The sequence below is a fragment of the Watersipora subatra genome, chromosome 9, assembly GCF_963576615.1.
Source record: "Watersipora subatra chromosome 9, tzWatSuba1.1, whole genome shotgun sequence".
Lineage (NCBI taxonomy): Eukaryota > Metazoa > Bryozoa > Gymnolaemata > Cheilostomatida > Watersiporidae > Watersipora > Watersipora subatra.
This window is the reverse complement of record NC_088716.1, coordinates 29,183,028-29,201,550: the sequence shown is the minus strand read 5'-3', so window position 1 is coordinate 29,201,550 and position 18,523 is coordinate 29,183,028. Positions and strand designations below refer to the sequence as shown.

General features: G+C 35.8%; 2 protein-coding genes across 2 annotated transcripts in view; one reads left to right on the top strand and one right to left on the bottom strand.

Moving 5' to 3' along the window:
• The window catches only part of LOC137404962 (5'-3' exoribonuclease 1-like), a 47,295-nt gene extending 45,085 nt beyond the window's left edge, over positions 1–2,210 (bottom strand). The window contains exons 1-2 of the mRNA XM_068091190.1: positions 2,189–2,210; positions 1,887–2,030 (exon numbers count right to left, since the gene is read on the bottom strand). Of these exons, the coding sequence (XP_067947291.1) occupies positions 1,887–1,961 (75 nt within the window). The 5' untranslated portion in view covers positions 1,962–2,030; positions 2,189–2,210. The remainder of the gene's footprint in view (positions 1–1,886; positions 2,031–2,188) is intronic.
• Positions 2,211–6,586: 4,376 nt separating this feature from the next.
• Positions 6,587–18,523, top strand: part of LOC137404961 (cingulin-like protein 1) — a 29,105-nt gene continuing 17,168 nt past the window's right edge. The window contains exons 1-7 of the mRNA XM_068091189.1: positions 6,587–6,684; positions 10,945–11,128; positions 11,777–11,873; positions 11,970–12,089; positions 12,624–12,799; positions 16,531–16,716; positions 17,454–17,535. Of these exons, the coding sequence (XP_067947290.1) occupies positions 10,963–11,128; positions 11,777–11,873; positions 11,970–12,089; positions 12,624–12,799; positions 16,531–16,716; positions 17,454–17,535 (827 nt within the window). The 5' untranslated portion in view covers positions 6,587–6,684; positions 10,945–10,962. The remainder of the gene's footprint in view (positions 6,685–10,944; positions 11,129–11,776; positions 11,874–11,969; positions 12,090–12,623; positions 12,800–16,530; positions 16,717–17,453; positions 17,536–18,523) is intronic.

Below are 18,523 nucleotides of genomic sequence, written 5' to 3'. Positions count from 1 at the left end.
GCAGCTACAATTAAACCATTCTGATTCCGCATAGTAATATATAGACGCATTTTAGTAAATTCCTTGCATGTAATGATTATTCTTTTTGCATTGATTTACAAGGAGTTACAAGGATTATTAACTTTCTTTTCTTAAAATTGTAAATCTGATTCCAATATATAATACATGTAATACACATTTTTTTTAATTTAATTGGTTTTGTGTAAATGCCATTCCAATCTAATATTTACTGGAAACTAGCTATACAAAAATATTATTATAGGCCCTAGTAGTGATTTTACCTGTAATTGAATGCCACCTCTATTTGAATGCCACCTCCAATTGACCGCCACCCTGTTAGAAGGGTTGAAAAATAGAGCGCCACTCTCCAATTGAACGCTACCTCCATTTGACCACCATTTTGATATTGTTTGATGTTTTCGAGCTCATAATATCAACTGATCAATAGAAAAGTGTCCACAAAATCGTATTAATAATAATGAGTCGTATATATCAATAACAATTAATTCTCTCATTGTCCAACTCGAAAGCTTTTCATTTTTTTTCGTTATAACTTTGAGAACAATGTCATAGAAATAATCATAACGGCAAGCCTGAGCTTTTTCGAGCTCTGAGGCTAGTGGTAGCTCTCTGTCTAACGCGGTCTTTCTACTTCGAAGTAGCCTACATATATACAAAACAGTTTAAATTAACGATGGTAAATGGAACTTTGAAAGCAACGCCGTAGAAATAACTACTTACTATCTCAGGCTAATAGTAGTTCCTTGTTTATGGCCGTCCTAATACTACGAAGGTCATGCATATAAAAACCGGTTCACAAGTTTTGGACCAAACGTTATACGTTTAGCGAGCAAACATTTAGCACTGCATTTAGCACTGCATCAGTGCTAAATGCAACACGTGAAAGTTTTGCTCTGCCGAAAAATTTCATCGAAAGCAACAATCAGAACACAGCTATCTGAGCAAACGATGGAAAAATATTTTGTTTTAAAAACGTTAAATTTTGTTTCTGCATGTGATATAAGTGTGGTTCGTTTATGTCACTTTTTCATTAATATATATTTGTTACTTGTATCATTTTATAGGTTATTGTTGTATAACTTATAAATATGCAGATTTATAACATGTTAATTAATAGCATTTTGCGGCTATATTAACACTGCTTACAATGGATCGATGCTCACAACTCCACTTCTAATGCACGTACAAAGCTAGTTTCGGCTGCAAACTAGCAAACACATCAGTGAGTGCAATGAGCTTTTATGCAAGATTGTTTATATATAGGTATAAAATAAAATATATCTTCAACTTTGGAATAAAATAAAATTGAGAATGCCAACAAATTGCAAAGGACACAGGCTATAATATAATTGCAGGTCAATTTCAAGCAATAGATACCAACTGGTAGAAATATTTGTCGGTTTTTTGATGCATATTTATTAAAACATCTTTGACACGTTTGTGATAAGTTTATTTATTTGTTTATTTATTTATAAGATTTATTGCATTGCAAATGTTTCATATCGGTCCACCGGAATAAGAGGTCATAATATAGGCGACTTTTGCTTCGCCCGTAATAGGGCTAAATTTATTTTCCGAAAATTCTGACGAGCTACATGTATTTGAAAAATAGACCGCCAGCCTATATTTGAACGCCACCTCTAATTGACCACCACCATTGAAGGGTTGAAAAATGGAGCGCTATGACGTTCAATTAGAGGTTTTACGATATGTATTTAGCACAAGTTTAGTGGAGTCCGCAACTTAATGTGTACACCAACAGATGACAGGCCATTTACCCTTTTTTTATTAATCTCTTTATGGTTCCATTATCAACTATCAATATAACAACCTTGTCATCTGAAGAACACGAATGGTGAGCTCACCTGGTGGTCTTTTACCGTCTCACTTAGACAAGGGTATCGCTCGCTAATCCATCTGTAAAACTTCGGCACACCCATATTGAAGATTCTTGTTTATCTGTGGGCATGCCAATTAGGAATTACGTCTAAAAAGTGCTGCGTCCGTCACTGCAAACAGAACAGCACTGCGATGTAAGACAAAAGAGAGTTCCGTACTTTGGAGAACCCTTTTTCTTTTATAATGCATCTATATAATGAACCTTATAGGGAAATCCTTTACCATATTTGATATACTGTCTTCAAATGCTTAAACTAATCTAAGATACCTCAACCTCAGACATCTATCCCATATAGAGGCATATTCAGACATCTATCCCATATAGAGGCATATTTGAACATAGGGCATTTTCAGGGTTGTATCTTTGTAACTAGCCTATAAAATCATGAACAAAAAAAACATATTTTTACTCAAGTAGATGACGTTGATCTTGGTGGGTTTGTACTTGAGAGTGTTATATTTACTCAGCTCACCTCCATGTTATGAACCTAGATATTGAAGATATTAAAATGCAGACAGAGATTAAGAAGCTTGCAGTTCACCCACTAACAGAAACTATGTGATCATAATTGATAAAAGAGTTTTCTAGAGGGCCTCAAAAAATATTTTGAACAATTTATTAATTCTAATTGAAGCAATAAAGAGCTCCTTAAAAGGTGTGTAAGCAATTTCTAATACTTGTCACTCTCTGCATGAACTGTTCATTTCCAGCAACAGTAGTGATGCTAAGACAATCAGTACTACAGCAGTTTACACTTGCACGGGCTTCACTGACTCAGCAATGAGAATGTCTCTACCACCCTGTTAACTATTAGTTGTAGCTTTTGTCAGCAATTAAATGGTAAAATCCTTAAATCTACAACAGTAATTCTTCATTTTTTTTGTAGTGAGGGACTATTGCACCCTTGCACAACCGGGCTTAAAGATTAGTTTGAAATTGAGAAGCCTTAAAAATGAACATACACAAACTTGGGATTTTATCAGAAAATATCGGTAATCTTCTACCATGTGTGATTGTGTCAAACATTAAAAACAATCACAAATGATAGAAGAATACTCTCTGACAAAATCTACAAAAAACTTAGTGCAAGTTGATCTTTAACAGATGGCAACGGATGTCAGGGAGAATGTAACATTTGGCTAGAACTAAAATTAATGCAGTTTTTATTGATAGTGATCTCATGTGATATTAATAGTAATTGTAAAAGCTATATCTAGTGATATTGACACTGACTATCCTTTTTGTTTAATTTTCCCATTTAACTATAGATACAAAAATGTTAAAGGTTGACTTGCAACAAAATTCTCATTACAGTTATTTGGTATCAAAAGATTCACCATGTCTTACTCTGTCGTGTTGTAGGTGCCAAATATGTGGAAATGTGATTACAAGCTCTTAAAAGCTCCAAAAACGAAAAGCCGCCGTAGATTGGAATCTCTTTATTTCTCTGACGTAGTTATGATAGTTTGGTTATTGTCTTGTCACGTGATGTTCTCACGTAAATTGAAAGGCGAATAAAAAGCTCAATACAAACTTACCGTAGCACTAGTTTATGACAAACACTTCGGGTTTCATCGAAGACCCCGTATCAAATATAGATGCTCGCTACTTTACAGTTTTGTTTCGGCTTGAACTAATCGTCAAGTCATAATCTGATCATGTGACCCAATACTTCGAAAATAATTTTTGCAGCACTTTTCGATTATCACAGGTGACCAACAGGCTCGTCATGATTATCAGACAGTGATATGCACTTCTACGAGCTAAGGTTAAAAAGTTTAACGAATTTTTACGGTAAGTTATAAGATATCAGTGCTAAAAGTGACAGCATCACTATGACGATAAAATAGACACGTAAGAACAATAGACATAGTTTTATTGAATGCATGAAGTATATTTGTGAAAATATTTCGACGAATAAGGTTGCAGGAAAGTGTAAACAGAAACCATCTACCACAATTACGTCACATTTGAGTCGTTTTGGAAAGAGAATCCAAACTACGGCGGTGTCTATAGCGATTAACTGTCCGTTTTTGAGCTTTCAAGAGCTTGTAATCACATTCCCGCATATTTTGCACCTACAACACAACAGAGTAAGACAAGGAGAATCTTTTGATATCAAAAAACTGTAATGTGAATTTTGTTGCAAGTCAACCTTTAATGGTATAAGGAAAATTGACTTATAAGGCCATACATCAATGAGCTTTTTACTTTTATTCACAAGCCCAAAGCCACTGCCAAATCTTTGCTGAAATTAACTGTACCAATATCCCTGTTCTAATAGGGAATGAGGTTGCTTTTTACTCAATGTTAATAATGATTGACATTATGAGGTGCAAGACTCTTTGGATCCGAATGTTAAATAGCAAGTATCAATTAACTTTTAGTAATAACAACTTCAGATTTAGCAATTGTTTCTGACAGTAGTTCAAAACCCAAGCAGAAATTATGATTCAGTCAGGAATAAATTAAGCTAGTACTTATTTTTCATTTCATCAGTCTTGGTTGAGCTCCTTGAATGCTGTCATTAGATAAATTATTATCATGGAGTTTTATGGCTGCCTGATGAGCTGGTGCTTATTGGTAAATTACAGCCGTCCTTACAGTTAGATAATTAATGTACTACTCTTACTAGGCCTTCTTTTTGGCACTTTGCTATGTCCCTCGGTTGTTTTCCTTGTTACGCCTCTAGCTCATGACCTTTGCTAGCAAATGCTATCACTTGCTTGATCCTACATTTTATTTGTTGGTGTATCACTGATTATTTGCATCGACATGTAATCTATTTCGGGATGTGTAACTGTTTGCAAAGTATTCAAATTTTGAACTGCAGTTGAGCAATACTACCCAGGATATTGATAATATATAAACATGATAATGGGCCTAGCCTTTTTTAATAAATTTGAATAAAAAAACTTGCAGCTATAACTTGATAACTATGACTAAAAGTCATAACAATTTTTTGAAAATTCTTGCACTTCTGCCTATTAGGCAGTTATTCATAAAGTCCATGTGATGAAAAAGATACTTTTAACATGTTCTAATACTGATTGCCTACTCAACTCCTTTTAAACTACTGAATGCTACTACTATAATTCATGTTACTATACATGGCTGTATATCATTGCATACACTTACGCTATGCCAGCAATAATTTTCCTTTTTCCCAAGTGTACTGCATTACATTGGTGGCAGTTTTATCACATATTAACAATATAAAACCACACTACAACTAGCACTATACTAGCAGATAATTGTAGCTAGCAATAGTAAATGCCATGTAGATCACAGCCCAGGGCTGATACTCCCCCTCAAAAGGCCCATTAGGTTCGGCCCAAAATCACGTTTCAGGGGGGTTTTCAGACCATGGGGCACTGTCAGGGAATTTGCTACTTTAGGGGGGGTTTCCACAACCAAGCTAGTAAAAGGGCCCATGCTCATTAAGGTTTTATTCAGCCAAAGTAATACCAATAAATTGCACCAAAAGTCCACAGTCTTCATTTTAATGCAGATTGCATTAAAACTTGCATGCTTGCTGACGGAAAAGGAAGGGAAAAGAGACAGTCGACACTGCATCATCTTAGCAACCCTTTAGCAGTATACTCAGAATGAATGATATGATATTTCTGTTATTGGTATTATTATGTTTTCTTTTGTAAATGAAATGATGATCTGATGGTTCGTGTTTGGAATAAGTTTTATTAACCCTTTTGCAGGCATAGCAACATTTTTGTCGTTTTGCGATACTGACGCTAGTAAACAGAGCGACTATTATGTCACCACACGAACGGTTTTTATAAATTGATTTATGGTTATCTAATTGTCTTTTTGTTTAATTTTTTTACCAATAGTAAACTACAATATATTGGTCTATGTTAGAAACAAAAAATAAGCCGTTTTCAGAAGAAAAACGATCGTTTTTGCAATACTAAACCAACAAAAAATCCGAAATAAAAACGTAATTAAATAAAATTGGGAATTTTGTTTGTAGCTTGTTTTTGCTTTATTAATACATGAATCATATTAGATGTTTAGCGCAGCCTGGAACCTAGGCGCCCTCTAGGGAACTCCCAGTGTTTAGGGGGTGTATTTCAAATTGACCAACCAGGTGATTGGGGGTACATTATCCAAATTCCAATTGACCAACCAGGTGATTGGGGGTACAATATCCAAGTCTGGGCCTATCCAGGTGGGTGTTTCTTTCAGAGTATCAGCCCTGAGGATCACAGCAGAATATCGCTAAACAATTTGCTATAATTATCAGCGCGTAATTTGATTTATGTAAACAAATAACCTACCGCTTTAAAACCAGTATCTTGTTAAAACCAGGTTCTTATTAAAACCAGAGTATGCCAACAAATTAGGCGGTGCAATGGCAAATTAAACGTGTTATGACAAAGTTATAATCTAAAAATGTGCGTTGAACTAGTCGGACGCTGAATTTTCGGCTAATATTTTAGTGCGATTTATATATATTTCCGGTAGAAAAAACTTCATTTGTTAACGCATGCGCATAAATAATGACCTTAGATTAAGTTTTTGTTATTATTAATACGGGCAAGTAGTAGCGAAAACATTCACACAATATATTAAGTGTGTGTTTGTGTACTATGCCCTCAGCGTTCATCTCCATAGAAATTCAGTTCAGACGAAAGCGTATCGAATGCGATAATTCGAGCATTAATAACTCTCTTCTAATATTCATTACCGTAACGTTGGTTGATATTTGTTGTTGTAGTCCTACTCAGACCTTTGACGATTTTGTGAGTTTTATCAATTAAATTGTTTCTTTTTATCATTTTTAACTCACTCACATTTTTGCTGGTGATAGCGAACGATACTGAGTTCTTTCTTTTTTGAGCGATAGAATAATAGATGTATGTGTAATTGATTTTTTAATAAAAGTTGCAACATCTGTATAACGCGATAAATATTTAAAGCTCAGATTTTCAGTAAATAGCCTGTTTATACGTGATCTAACCTGCAAGGAAAGCTAATAGATTAGAGCACAACACTTGCCTATGTAAGCTGCGATGCTCTAGTGTGCTGGGCCGAAGCACTAATGAGGAGAAAACGTCTGGCTTGAACAACGAGTGAAGAGAAAGGCAAATAGTGTAGTGAAAAAACAAAGAGCAAGAAACTGCATTGGAATTTGTTGAAAAGAAAAAAAATACGATCTTATCTCTTCACCTGTGTACATTTACATGTGTAACTGTTTGGGTTCTGTTTGGGTTTATAGTCCGAACCTCGACTGGTTTGAAACTCGACGAGTTTGAATATCGACAACGGTTGGTCCAATCTCGACAGCAGTTTTACTATTTTACCATCTACTATTTTCATAATAAATGAGCGATTTATATGTAAAAGATTTATTTGTGCAAAAATATCTTGTGATCCATTTGATGCAGCACTCTCCAGCTTTTGTAGGCCTAACAATATTTTGCCCAACCTAAATATAGAACGAATGCTAAAACAAGTAACAATCATAAATATGGTTGACTGTTAAGCTAGCAAAATGTTTTATTTGAAATCTAAACTTCAGTGAGTAGCTTTGATTGTTATTTCTTGACGTGAGGATATAACGGCAAAAAGACATTTATTATTTGTTGAAGATTAAATTATTGTAAAACTGCATCAGCTTTTGTCGATGTTCGGACCAACCTTTGTCTAGATTCGGACCAACCTCTGTCGAGATTGGGACTTGTCTAGGTTCGGACTTGTCGATGTTGGGACTGTTTTCCTTTAAAGTTATTATTGTCTACTTATCTCAGCATTACATTTGATTGCAGTTGCATTAGACTGTATTCAATTGTTATCTGCCTGTTCTTAGTTTACTGTAAATGTTTATCAATAAATGGCCATACCAAACAACTAGCCACATTATATGCTGCTCTCACAGTTGTGCTCGAGAGCTATTACTTATTTATTATAAGACAAATGGTATGCAAAGCCCATTTGAAAGTGGCTAGTCAAAGCTGACTTCCACTTCATCGGTGGCAATGAAGGGATTTTTTATTCCTGTTGCGATAGAAGTTTAGCTTTATGTAAAATCTAATACTTGTTGATCAAGTTTTGAATGAGATGTGGCTGAAGGCAAAATATCAAAATGTATACTAATCTACTTTTGAAGATGATGAACCCATTTTATCCATTACTGCCTATTTGGTGATAACTTCCAAGCAGGCGCAAGCAGAAGAAATGTTGAGCTCGAACACATCGAAACACATTGATGGGACAACTTTGAATGATGAGATGCCCCAGAAATATGTGTCGGAATCGCAGGGCTGACTATCTGCTTGTGACTGCAAATATTCGTCACCAAAAGATGACCTCGGAAATTCATTCTTTGTTCTCCCCAATTCTTGACCAACCGATTTGTTGCAAAGATGTGATGTTGAGCATAGGCAATGGTTATACCATATTTGTAGGTGGTTGAGTAGACCTCAAACTACTACTCTTTGATAAGTATGGAGACATCAACTTGTTTATCAAGCAGGTTACTGAAGTCTGTGCATTGAGTGGGTGAAATGATGAAGTTGTTGCTGGTACAATTAGAATCCTGCTTAGAGAAAATGGTCCAAGACTGGTAGATTCGAATCAGTCGCTAATGTAAACAGAAAGTTGTTGCATATAATTGAATTGTCCTAGTCTGAAGCAAGAGGAGAGCTACACAGTTTATATTGAAGGTTTCCATCATTGGATAACAGAGGGCAGAGGTTTTTTATGCTACCGTAGTCGGGGTATGCTGCTGAAAATGAAATACACTTGTAACATTTTTAATCAGCTGTAGACTGCTGTGGTCTTTAATGGCACCTACTGTTGATCCAGGCACAATATCTTGAACAAACTTTCACTACAACAAAGAGCTATCAATTAACTGACCATCAACCAATAAGGCCACCAATGGCTAGAGACATTCAGTACCCAAGTAGATGATCTGAGCTTGGAGGAAGCAACCTTGGCAGCCGACAGAATTGGCTAAGGTGTTGTACTCGATGTCATTAGAACTGACAAAAGAGCCGAGGCTGGTTAAAGATCAATTTGAAAGGATGGCTGTTTTAGAGAGAGAAAACTGACAAAGCAATCGCTAAGTCAATGTTAACTCACACCATGTCAAACGTAGTTTTAGATGAGAGACTTGATGAGCAATTGTAGAGTACGGAGGAAATGGCCACAACCATCCACAAACCCTGATCAAAAAAATTAGAGAGGTTCGCTCCTAAGATTAGAAGTGAAAAGGATGAACCTTTGTCATATACCCTTGCAGCAAGCTAGATAAACGATACAGATTGAAGACAAGAATCAGCCAATTAGATCATTAGGACACCTGTTTCCTTTGTCTGTGCTCCATTCTCTTCCATTTGTTTCAGTTATGCTGAGTCTTTAGCTAATAATTATAATTGCGGTGTCAAGGTTAAGGCAGAGGCACCCAGCATAAATTTTGTGGCCACTTCTTCTACGCTGTATGTTCATGGAAATGTTGAGGAGAAATCACATCAGAATTCAGAAGAGGAACTTCCACCTACCTTTAAAGCATCGGCGATGACGGAGAAGCCAGACAAGTTTCATGGGCAGATCATAGAGATAGGTTTTTGCAGATAGATTGATGTGGCTGCAGACAGGCAGATCTTTCTAGCGTGGGATGAGAACTTGTGCGCACTCAGCAGTTGTTGAGAAGACAGCATTAAATCTACATATTCACAAGCACTTCAACATTCATACCCTTGCAGGTGTTCATAAAAAGCAATGCAATCCCGCATGTATTATGGCTTGAGAAGACAAATACACAACACGTCGCTAGTAAAGTCATTTATGAGGTGTACCCAAGAAGCTTGAAGGCCTTAAAAAAGATTGTCATGCTTGGAAGATGGAAGATTGGTTGGAAGATTTTAGCAGTTTCAGTTGCTTTTGTGGATGGCCTTGTAGTCCGCTGTCATATCAATTTTTAGTTACTGGTATGTTCAACTCATGCAAACAAGAACCCAAATTTAACAGGATGTGTGAGACTTTCTCGAAAAAAGATTAACTTTTATACTAAAGTCAAACAAGGATGGCACCAATTACAATAAAAAATGTGTTACATTTCCGTATATATATATATCTCAAAGTCGGTGGTTGTTTAGGTATGTAAAGTCTGGTATGTTTAGGTATGTAAAGTCTGGTATGTTTAGCTGTAGCTATTAAAATTTAGGAAAGAAATATCTGCTTCATGCTGGATTCGATCTTGGAACCATAGGAACCATCTACCAATCTAACCAATTAAGCTACGCGATATGCAATGATTTCATTAGGCGATATGAGTAATTAAGTCGGTTAAAATTCACATAGCACTCTGTGTTAGGCAACATTAATGAAGCTTGCTCTCACGGCTTAAATTAGTCATTGGCGATGTGCCAGGCTCATGGCAAATAGCAGGCAACTACATTACATATGACTGTTTAAAAGCGGTTTTTTCAATACCAGTGCACTGCTGCCATTTGACTAATTATCAATAAATGTCAAATCAACATAGGGCTTTTATAAAATACCTCTTTAATTCAAAATTCAATTTAGGGATTGTCGCAGAATTCATAAGCTTTTTTGTTATATGAGCATAATTTATATTTGGTTACAACATTCAAACTATTATAAGCTTGAAAACATTAATTATAGTTCAGTGATGTGTTGCAATCCTTTTAATTATATAATTACACAAAAAACGTGGCACCCGCTCACTTCTGCTAAGCCAGAACCACACAGACAGGTAGTGTACAGTAGCAGCTGTATGAGGAAGCATCTTTGTTTTGTCAGTACAAGCAAACGCTTTTAATAAAATGAACCAGTTGAATGAGTGAGTGTTGCAAATACTAGTAGGTAATAATACAATATGGTGTCAGTGAATAAGTATTAGTTCTTAAATTCAAACAGCCTTTACTTCAACCTAGCAAGGTACAAACTATTCATCATTGTGTTTTAAGACCACAGTTGTGGCATCTAACCACTTGACCTCTGAAGTTATATTTGGCTATAAATATTGGTTGCAGGCGTTAATATCTTAAAGTATGGATCATTATAAACCAGAGCATCCGCTGCCAGAAGAAATTCAATCTATGGAAAGAGATGACACGGTCTGTCAGTTTTGTGGAGTCAGTTATCTGATTCACAATGAGATTAAGGCACTAGAGGAGAAGCTGGCTAAGGTTGAATCCGAATTAGCGGTGTTGCGAGGTAAGAGACCAAACAGGCGAGTTGTGTCTTTTTATACCACCATCAGTTTGTATATATATACATGTATATATATGCATATATATTACTTGCCACTGTGATATATGTATATGCTACTATATGTATGTAGTGTATATATATATATACACTATATATATACACTACACACATATATATATATATAATATATATGTATATAATTTTAACACGAAACTATTAGTATTGTAAATATGATAGTCAAAATTCTTATCTTCTTGTAAACTATTCTATATGCACTGCCTTTATGGCATGGAGCACTTTTTTAGTCAGAAGATTTCCATTAGACATATTAGTATATCTATATCTATCTATATATATAATATATATACATGTATATAATATATATATATATATATATATATATATATATATGCAGTGTATATACACTGCATATATATTATATATATATATATTTCCATCTATATATATATATAATATATATATGCAGTGTATATATATGTAGTATATATACACTGCATATATATATTATATATCTATATCTATCTATATATATAATATATATATGTAGGGTATATTTATGTAGTATATCTATACACTACATTTATATATGTATATGCATTGAGTGTATATATATGTAGTATATATATATAGGTAGTGAAGAGAGGGAAAAGAAATTACAGTCATCTCTGTCCACTGCACAAAGTTCAAATGATCTCCTGCAATCACAGCTGCAAGAAAGAGACAAATTGTGAGTTTACTTGTATTTTTTACTTTTTTTATTTTGCTGGTCTTCACGAACGAAGTAGATACTCTTCATAGTATCACATAAGCATTTATGTTCAAGGGTGGCTATGTTGCAAGCAGAGTTAGAAAAGAAAGATACAGACTATATAAGCCTCCAAGCTGAAAAATCAGAGTTGGCGGATGTTCTCAAATCTAAAGAGAGTCAATGTATATCTATGAGGTAAGTCATATCATAAGTGAGGTATGTCATCAGACTTTAAACTTATGAGAATTCGCTAGAACAAAGGCGTTATCTCTTTCAAGTTGTATCGAGTAAAGGCCTAGATAATTTCAGGGACGTGATTACAGGTTTAGATAATCTCAGAGATTTTTAGAGGCCTAGATAATCTCAGGGACTTGTGATTACAGGTTTAGGTAATCTCAGACACTTTTAGAGGCCTAGATAATCTCAGGGACTTGTGATTACAAGTTTAGATAATCTCAGACACTTTTGATTACAGGTTTAGATAATCTCAGAAACTCTTGATTACAGGTTTAGATAATCTCAGGGAGTCTTGATTACAGGTTTAGTTAATCTCAAATATTTTTAGAGGTTTAGATAATCTCAGGAACTTTGTGTTCGAAGAATACCGTGTTAAGACCTCAAATAATTAGGAAAATTGTTTATTTTTTAGTCTGTTGTTGATCCACTGGCCGTCTCATAACTGGTGTTGTCAATATTCAGTTTTAACGTATATGCATCTCATTTTGATAGGGAAGACAACTCTCATCTTCGTCAAGTCTTAGCAGAGTTTCTCGTAACACTGAAGCAACAGAAAGAAGCCATAGCATCAACTAAAAGCGATATGAGTAACTATATATCTGACTCGACCAGTTCTATTCAACTCGTGCACAGGACTATGCAGTCTTCTGTAGATCAACTTTTAAACAGTGAGTCTTACACAATGAGTCATACACATTGAGTCATACACAGTGAGTCTTACACAGTGAGTCTTACACAGCGAGTCTTACACAGCGAGTCTTACACAGTGAGTCATACACAGTGAGTCTTACACAGTGAGTCTTACACAGTGAGTCATACACAGTGATTCATACACAGTGAGTCTTACACAGTGAGTCTTACACAGTGAGTCTTACACAGTGAGTCTTACACAGTGAGTTTTACACAGTGAGTCATACACAGTGAGTCTTATGCAGTGAGTCTTACACAGTGAGTCTTTTACAGTGAGTCATACACAGTGAGTCCTACACAGTGAGTCATACACAGTGAGTCTTACACAGTGAGTCATACGCAGTGAGTCTTGCGTAGTGAGTCTTACGCAGTGAGTCTTACGCAGTGAGTCTTACGCAGTGAGTCATACACAGTGAGTCTTACACAGTGAGTCTTACGCAGTGAGTCTTACGCAGTGAGTCTTACACAGTGAGTCATACGCATTGAGTCATACGCAGTGAGTCATACACAGTGAGTCTTACACAGTGAGTCTCACACAGTGAGTCATATACAGTGAGTCATACACAGTGAGTCATACACAGTGAGTCATACACAGTGAGTCATACACAGTGAGTCATATACAGTGATTCATACACAGTGAGTCATACACAGTGAGTCTTACACAGTGAGTCTCACACAGTGAGTCTTACACAGTGAGTCTTACACAGTGAGTCTTACACAGTGAGTCTTACACAGTGAGTCTTACACAGTGAGTCATACACAGTGAGTCTTACACAGTGAGTCTTACACAGTGAGTCTTACACAGTGAGTCTTACACAGTGAGTTTTACACAGTGAGTCATACACAGTGAGTCTTATGCAGTGAGTCTTACACAGTGAGTCTTTTACAGTGAGTCATACACAGTGAGTCCTACACAGTGAGTCATACACAGTGAGTCTTACACAGTGAGTCATACGCAGTGAGTCTTGCGTAGTGAGTCTTACGCAGTGAGTCTTACGCAGTGAGTCTTACGCAGTGAGTCATACACAGTGAGTCTTACACAGTGAGTCATATACGGTGAGTCATACACAGTGAGTCATACACAGTGAGTCTTACACAGTGAGTCTCACACAGTGAGTCTTACACAGTGAGTCTTACACAGTGAGTCATACACAGTGAGTCTTACACAGTGAGTCTCACACAGTGAGTCTCACACAGTGAGTCTTACACAGTGAGTCATACGCATTGAGTCATACGCAGTGAGTCATACACAGTGAGTCTTACACAGTGAGTCTCACACAGTGAGTCATATACAGTGAGTCATACACAGTGAGTCATACACAGTGAGTCATACACAGTGAGTCATATACGGTGAGTCATACACAGTGAGTCATACACAGTGAGTCTTACACAGTGAGTCTCACACAGTGAGTCTTACACAGTGAGTCTTACACAGTGAGTCATACACAGTGAGTCTTACACAGTGAGTCTCACACAGTGAGTCTTACACAGTGAGTCTTACACAGTGAGTCATATACAGTGAGTCATACACAGTGAGTCTTACACAGTGAGTCATACACAGTGAGTCTTACACATTGAGTCTCACACAGTGAGTCTTACACAGTGAGTCATACGCATTGAGTCATACGCAGTGAGTCATACACAGTGAGTCTTACACAGTGAGTCTTACACAGTGAGTCATACACAGTGGGTCATACACAGTGAGTCTTACACAGTAAGTCTCACACAGTGAGTCTTACACAGTGAGTCATATACAGTGAGTCATACACAGTGAGTCTTACACAGTGAGTCATACACAGTGAGTCATACTCAGTGAGTCTAGGCTTGAGGTTCTATTTGCTAATCAACTTGTTATCATTTTTGATTTCTTATTTACTTTTCAGTAGGCACTTCTTTTCTCTTAGAAATCATGAAGTACGATATCATAGTAGGGCAGATGTATATATGTAGGTGTATTAGCATAATTTCGAAACGCTTTTCGTCAAATGATTCAATATTTGGTGCTTCAACTAAAAGTTGGTATAAGTATTCAAAAAGAATTGAACTATCCATTAATTATAATCATGGTTTGACATTGTTTCAAGCTTTGAAAGTATGCAGACTGTCAGATGTGCAAGGGTGTGTTGCGGCAGTCTAATTCTGAGTTAGTCTATTGACTGTTTCGTAGTTATTTATTTTATTGCTGAGCTTTCTGCCTTCAAGTTCATAATCACAAATTTGACATATCACAAATCGGCAACGATAGAGATGTTACTCAGGCTATGATAGAGATGACACTCAGGCTATAATAGAGATGATACTCAGGCTATGATAGAGATGTTACTCAAGCTATGATAGATGTGATACTCGGGCTATGATAGAGATAGTATTCAGGCTATGATAGAGGTGTTACTCAGGCTATGATAGAGACGATACTCAGGCTATGATAGAGGTGGTACTCAGGCTACGATAGAGATGATACTCAGGCTATGATAAAGATGATATTCAGGCTATGATAGAGGTGTTACCCAGGCTATGATAGAGACGATACTCAGGCTATGATAGAGATGGTACTCAGGCTACAATAGAGATTATACTCAGGCTATGATAAAGATGATACTCAGGTTATGATAGATGTGATACTGCGGCTATGATAGAGATGGTATTCAGGCTATGATAGAGGTGTTACTCAGGCTATAATAGAGATGACACTCAGGCTATGATAGAGACGATACTCAGGCTATGATAGAGGTGTTACTCAGGCTATGATAGAGATGATACTCAGGCTATGATATAGATGATACTCAGGCTATGATAGAGCTGGTACTCAGGCTATGATAGGCATGTTACACAGCCTCCAAGGTTGAGTAAAAGTTTTATTTGTAGTTTGTATTTTTCCACTCGCATGCTGACTGCTTAGCTTTAGCACTTTTGCTTTCAGTTTCATGAAAACTTTATTTTTATAGAGCAAACACTGAGATTTATATCTAGGCCCTATGAACTAAATGCTCACACTTTAGCTTTTTCTACTCATATGCATTTCGTTATCATTTTAGTTAATTTTTTAAAGGTTTGTGTTCTTTAAAAACCTGGCTAAAAAGATTTCAAACATCAACGGAAAATGGCAAAATGTCCATTCGGCAAATGGCTATTAAAATCTAGTCTGAGATGAGTAATTGGGCCATTTGCAGTATTATTGCATTGTATTATTACTTAGTGGTTACGATCTGCAATAAAATGCAACATTATATGTTCAGTACTGTATGGGTTTCGTATTTTCAAGGCAGAGGCGAACAGCAACACATTTAGTGTGCAACACTTTTGGGACGTTATGGAACACAGCATAAGCTTTAAATTTAGCTTACTTTTAGCACATTTAAGAAGAAGTTTTAATCTTGCATTAAAATTAATTCTAATTTTGTCTCCGCTGTTGTTTATTGTCTTCTTCCTAATTGCCTTTAGCTTTATTTGCCTTGCTTTCACTTTCACGTTTTTAAAACTTTCTCAAACCTACCCGATGAGCGACACCTAGTGATGCTTGTGAGCGGTAAGCAGCCTCTTGCATACTCGGCCACCTAGCGGTCACATCAACAACAGTTTCAAATTTGTCTCACGTCTCAAGGCAAAGAATTGCTTGAAATTTTCGTCGTACCTCAAATTTCTTGTGTGTTGAGGTATGACTCATATGAGATATAATCATAAATCGCTGAGTTTGATATGGTTGCTTTAGAGGAAAAGGAGCTAGAAGAAAGAGTGAGTCAACTTAGGCAAGATGTCTTGCTACGTGACTCTACAATAAGTACTCTCTCAGACCAGCTTAATACTGAGAAACTTGCAAACTCAGAGAACAAGAAGCTATTGGTTCGAATATCTGAACTGGAGAAAGAGAAAGACAAAGCTGTCTGCTTTATGCGTGGTATCTTGCTCTATGATTGGTATCTAGTTAGCTCTATGATTGACATATAGTTAGCTCTATGATTGATATCTAGTTAGCTCTATGATTGGTATTTAGTTAGCTCTATGCTTGATATATGGTTAGCTCTATGATTGGTATCTAGTTAGCTCTATGATTGGTATCTAGATAGCTGTATGATTGGTATCTAGTTAGCTCTATGATTGGTATCTAGATAGCTCCATGATTGATATATAGTCAACCCAGTGATTGGTATCTAGTTGGTTCTATGATTGGTATCTAGTTAGCTCTATGATTGTTATCTAGTTAGCTCTATGATTGGTATTTAGTTAGCTCTATGATTGTTATCTAGTTAGCTCTATGAATAGTATCTAGTTAGCTCTATGATTGATATCTAGTTAGCTCTATGATTGGTATCTAGTTAGCTCTATAATTGGTATCTAGTTAGCTCTATGATTGTTATCTAGTTAGCTCTATGATTGGTATCTAGTTAACTCTATGATTGGTATCTAGTTAGCTCTGTGGTTAGTATTTAGTTAGCTCTATGGTTGACTTTTTATATAGCAAACTGAATGAAAGCAGTGATATGTTGTGTGATGAATGCGTTAATTAATTGAAATGTCTCGAAAAGATGAAATCAAAGAATCTTTGTGAAGAGCATGTTACGAACAAGTCCTTTTTAAATAGCTAACCATTAAAAGTACATGAACTTTTAAGTTTCATATCCACTGCTCTTTTAGATGAGAGAGAAGAAATGCAGACATTGAAAATTAAACTGACGAGTATGTCCTCAGAAATGGAAAGCGTAAAACAAAGTCATCGGTTAGTAGTTTATGAATAGCTGTATGCTAAGCTATGGGTTGGAGTACATGATTGTGAAATAAGACAGAAAGTACCATGAAATTCACGGCAATCAACAATCAGATGTGATGTCAGCGCACCCACTTTTGTGCTTTTAAAATGTATTTTTCTTGTACTCTGTTGCACATGGCATTTAATTGCTTCTGCGGTACCTTTCTACGGATCCTCACCATAGATCGATTTTACTAAATATAAATTCTTAACTCGTAGCCTCAGGTTCTTCAAAGTTAGAAAGCTAAATGAGAAGTGATGATCTGAGCTTGTGAATTCTGTACCACTAGCCAAACTTTGACATATCTATGACATATATATGGCTTATATATGTCATATATATGGCTTATCTATGACATATATATGGCTTATATATGACATATATATGGCTTATATATGTCATAGATATGGCTTATATATGACATATATATGGCTTATATATGTCATAGATATGGCTTATCTATGACATATATATGGCTTATATATGACATATATATGGCTTATATATGTCATAGATATGGCTCATTCCTCGCATTAGATGTCAAAACGCTCCTTTTCATGGCAAAACGCTCCTTTTTTGGCTCAGATATTTTATAAGCATAGTCTGTATTTTGTTTACTTCATTCTCTAGCTTAAATAAAACAGTAATGATAAGCCATTTACGTAGTTATATATATATATCATTTCGAAAAATACATATTATATAAATTATATGAAGCTATGTAGAATCAGAATGTAAAATTTTAAAATTGTTCATAAGAAACAGAGCTAGTAAAGAGAGGCTTATGTTGTTATCTTTCTTCTACATTAACAACTTGCAAATCTAGATGTAGCCTTGGCACTATAGGAGACTAATGGGGCGTGGGGAGAATGTAGAGACATGGAGCTAGTCTAACTTGGACTACAGAAAATTTACAATACATAACTTTTTATATAGTGTTTGCTTTTGTAGTTTTGA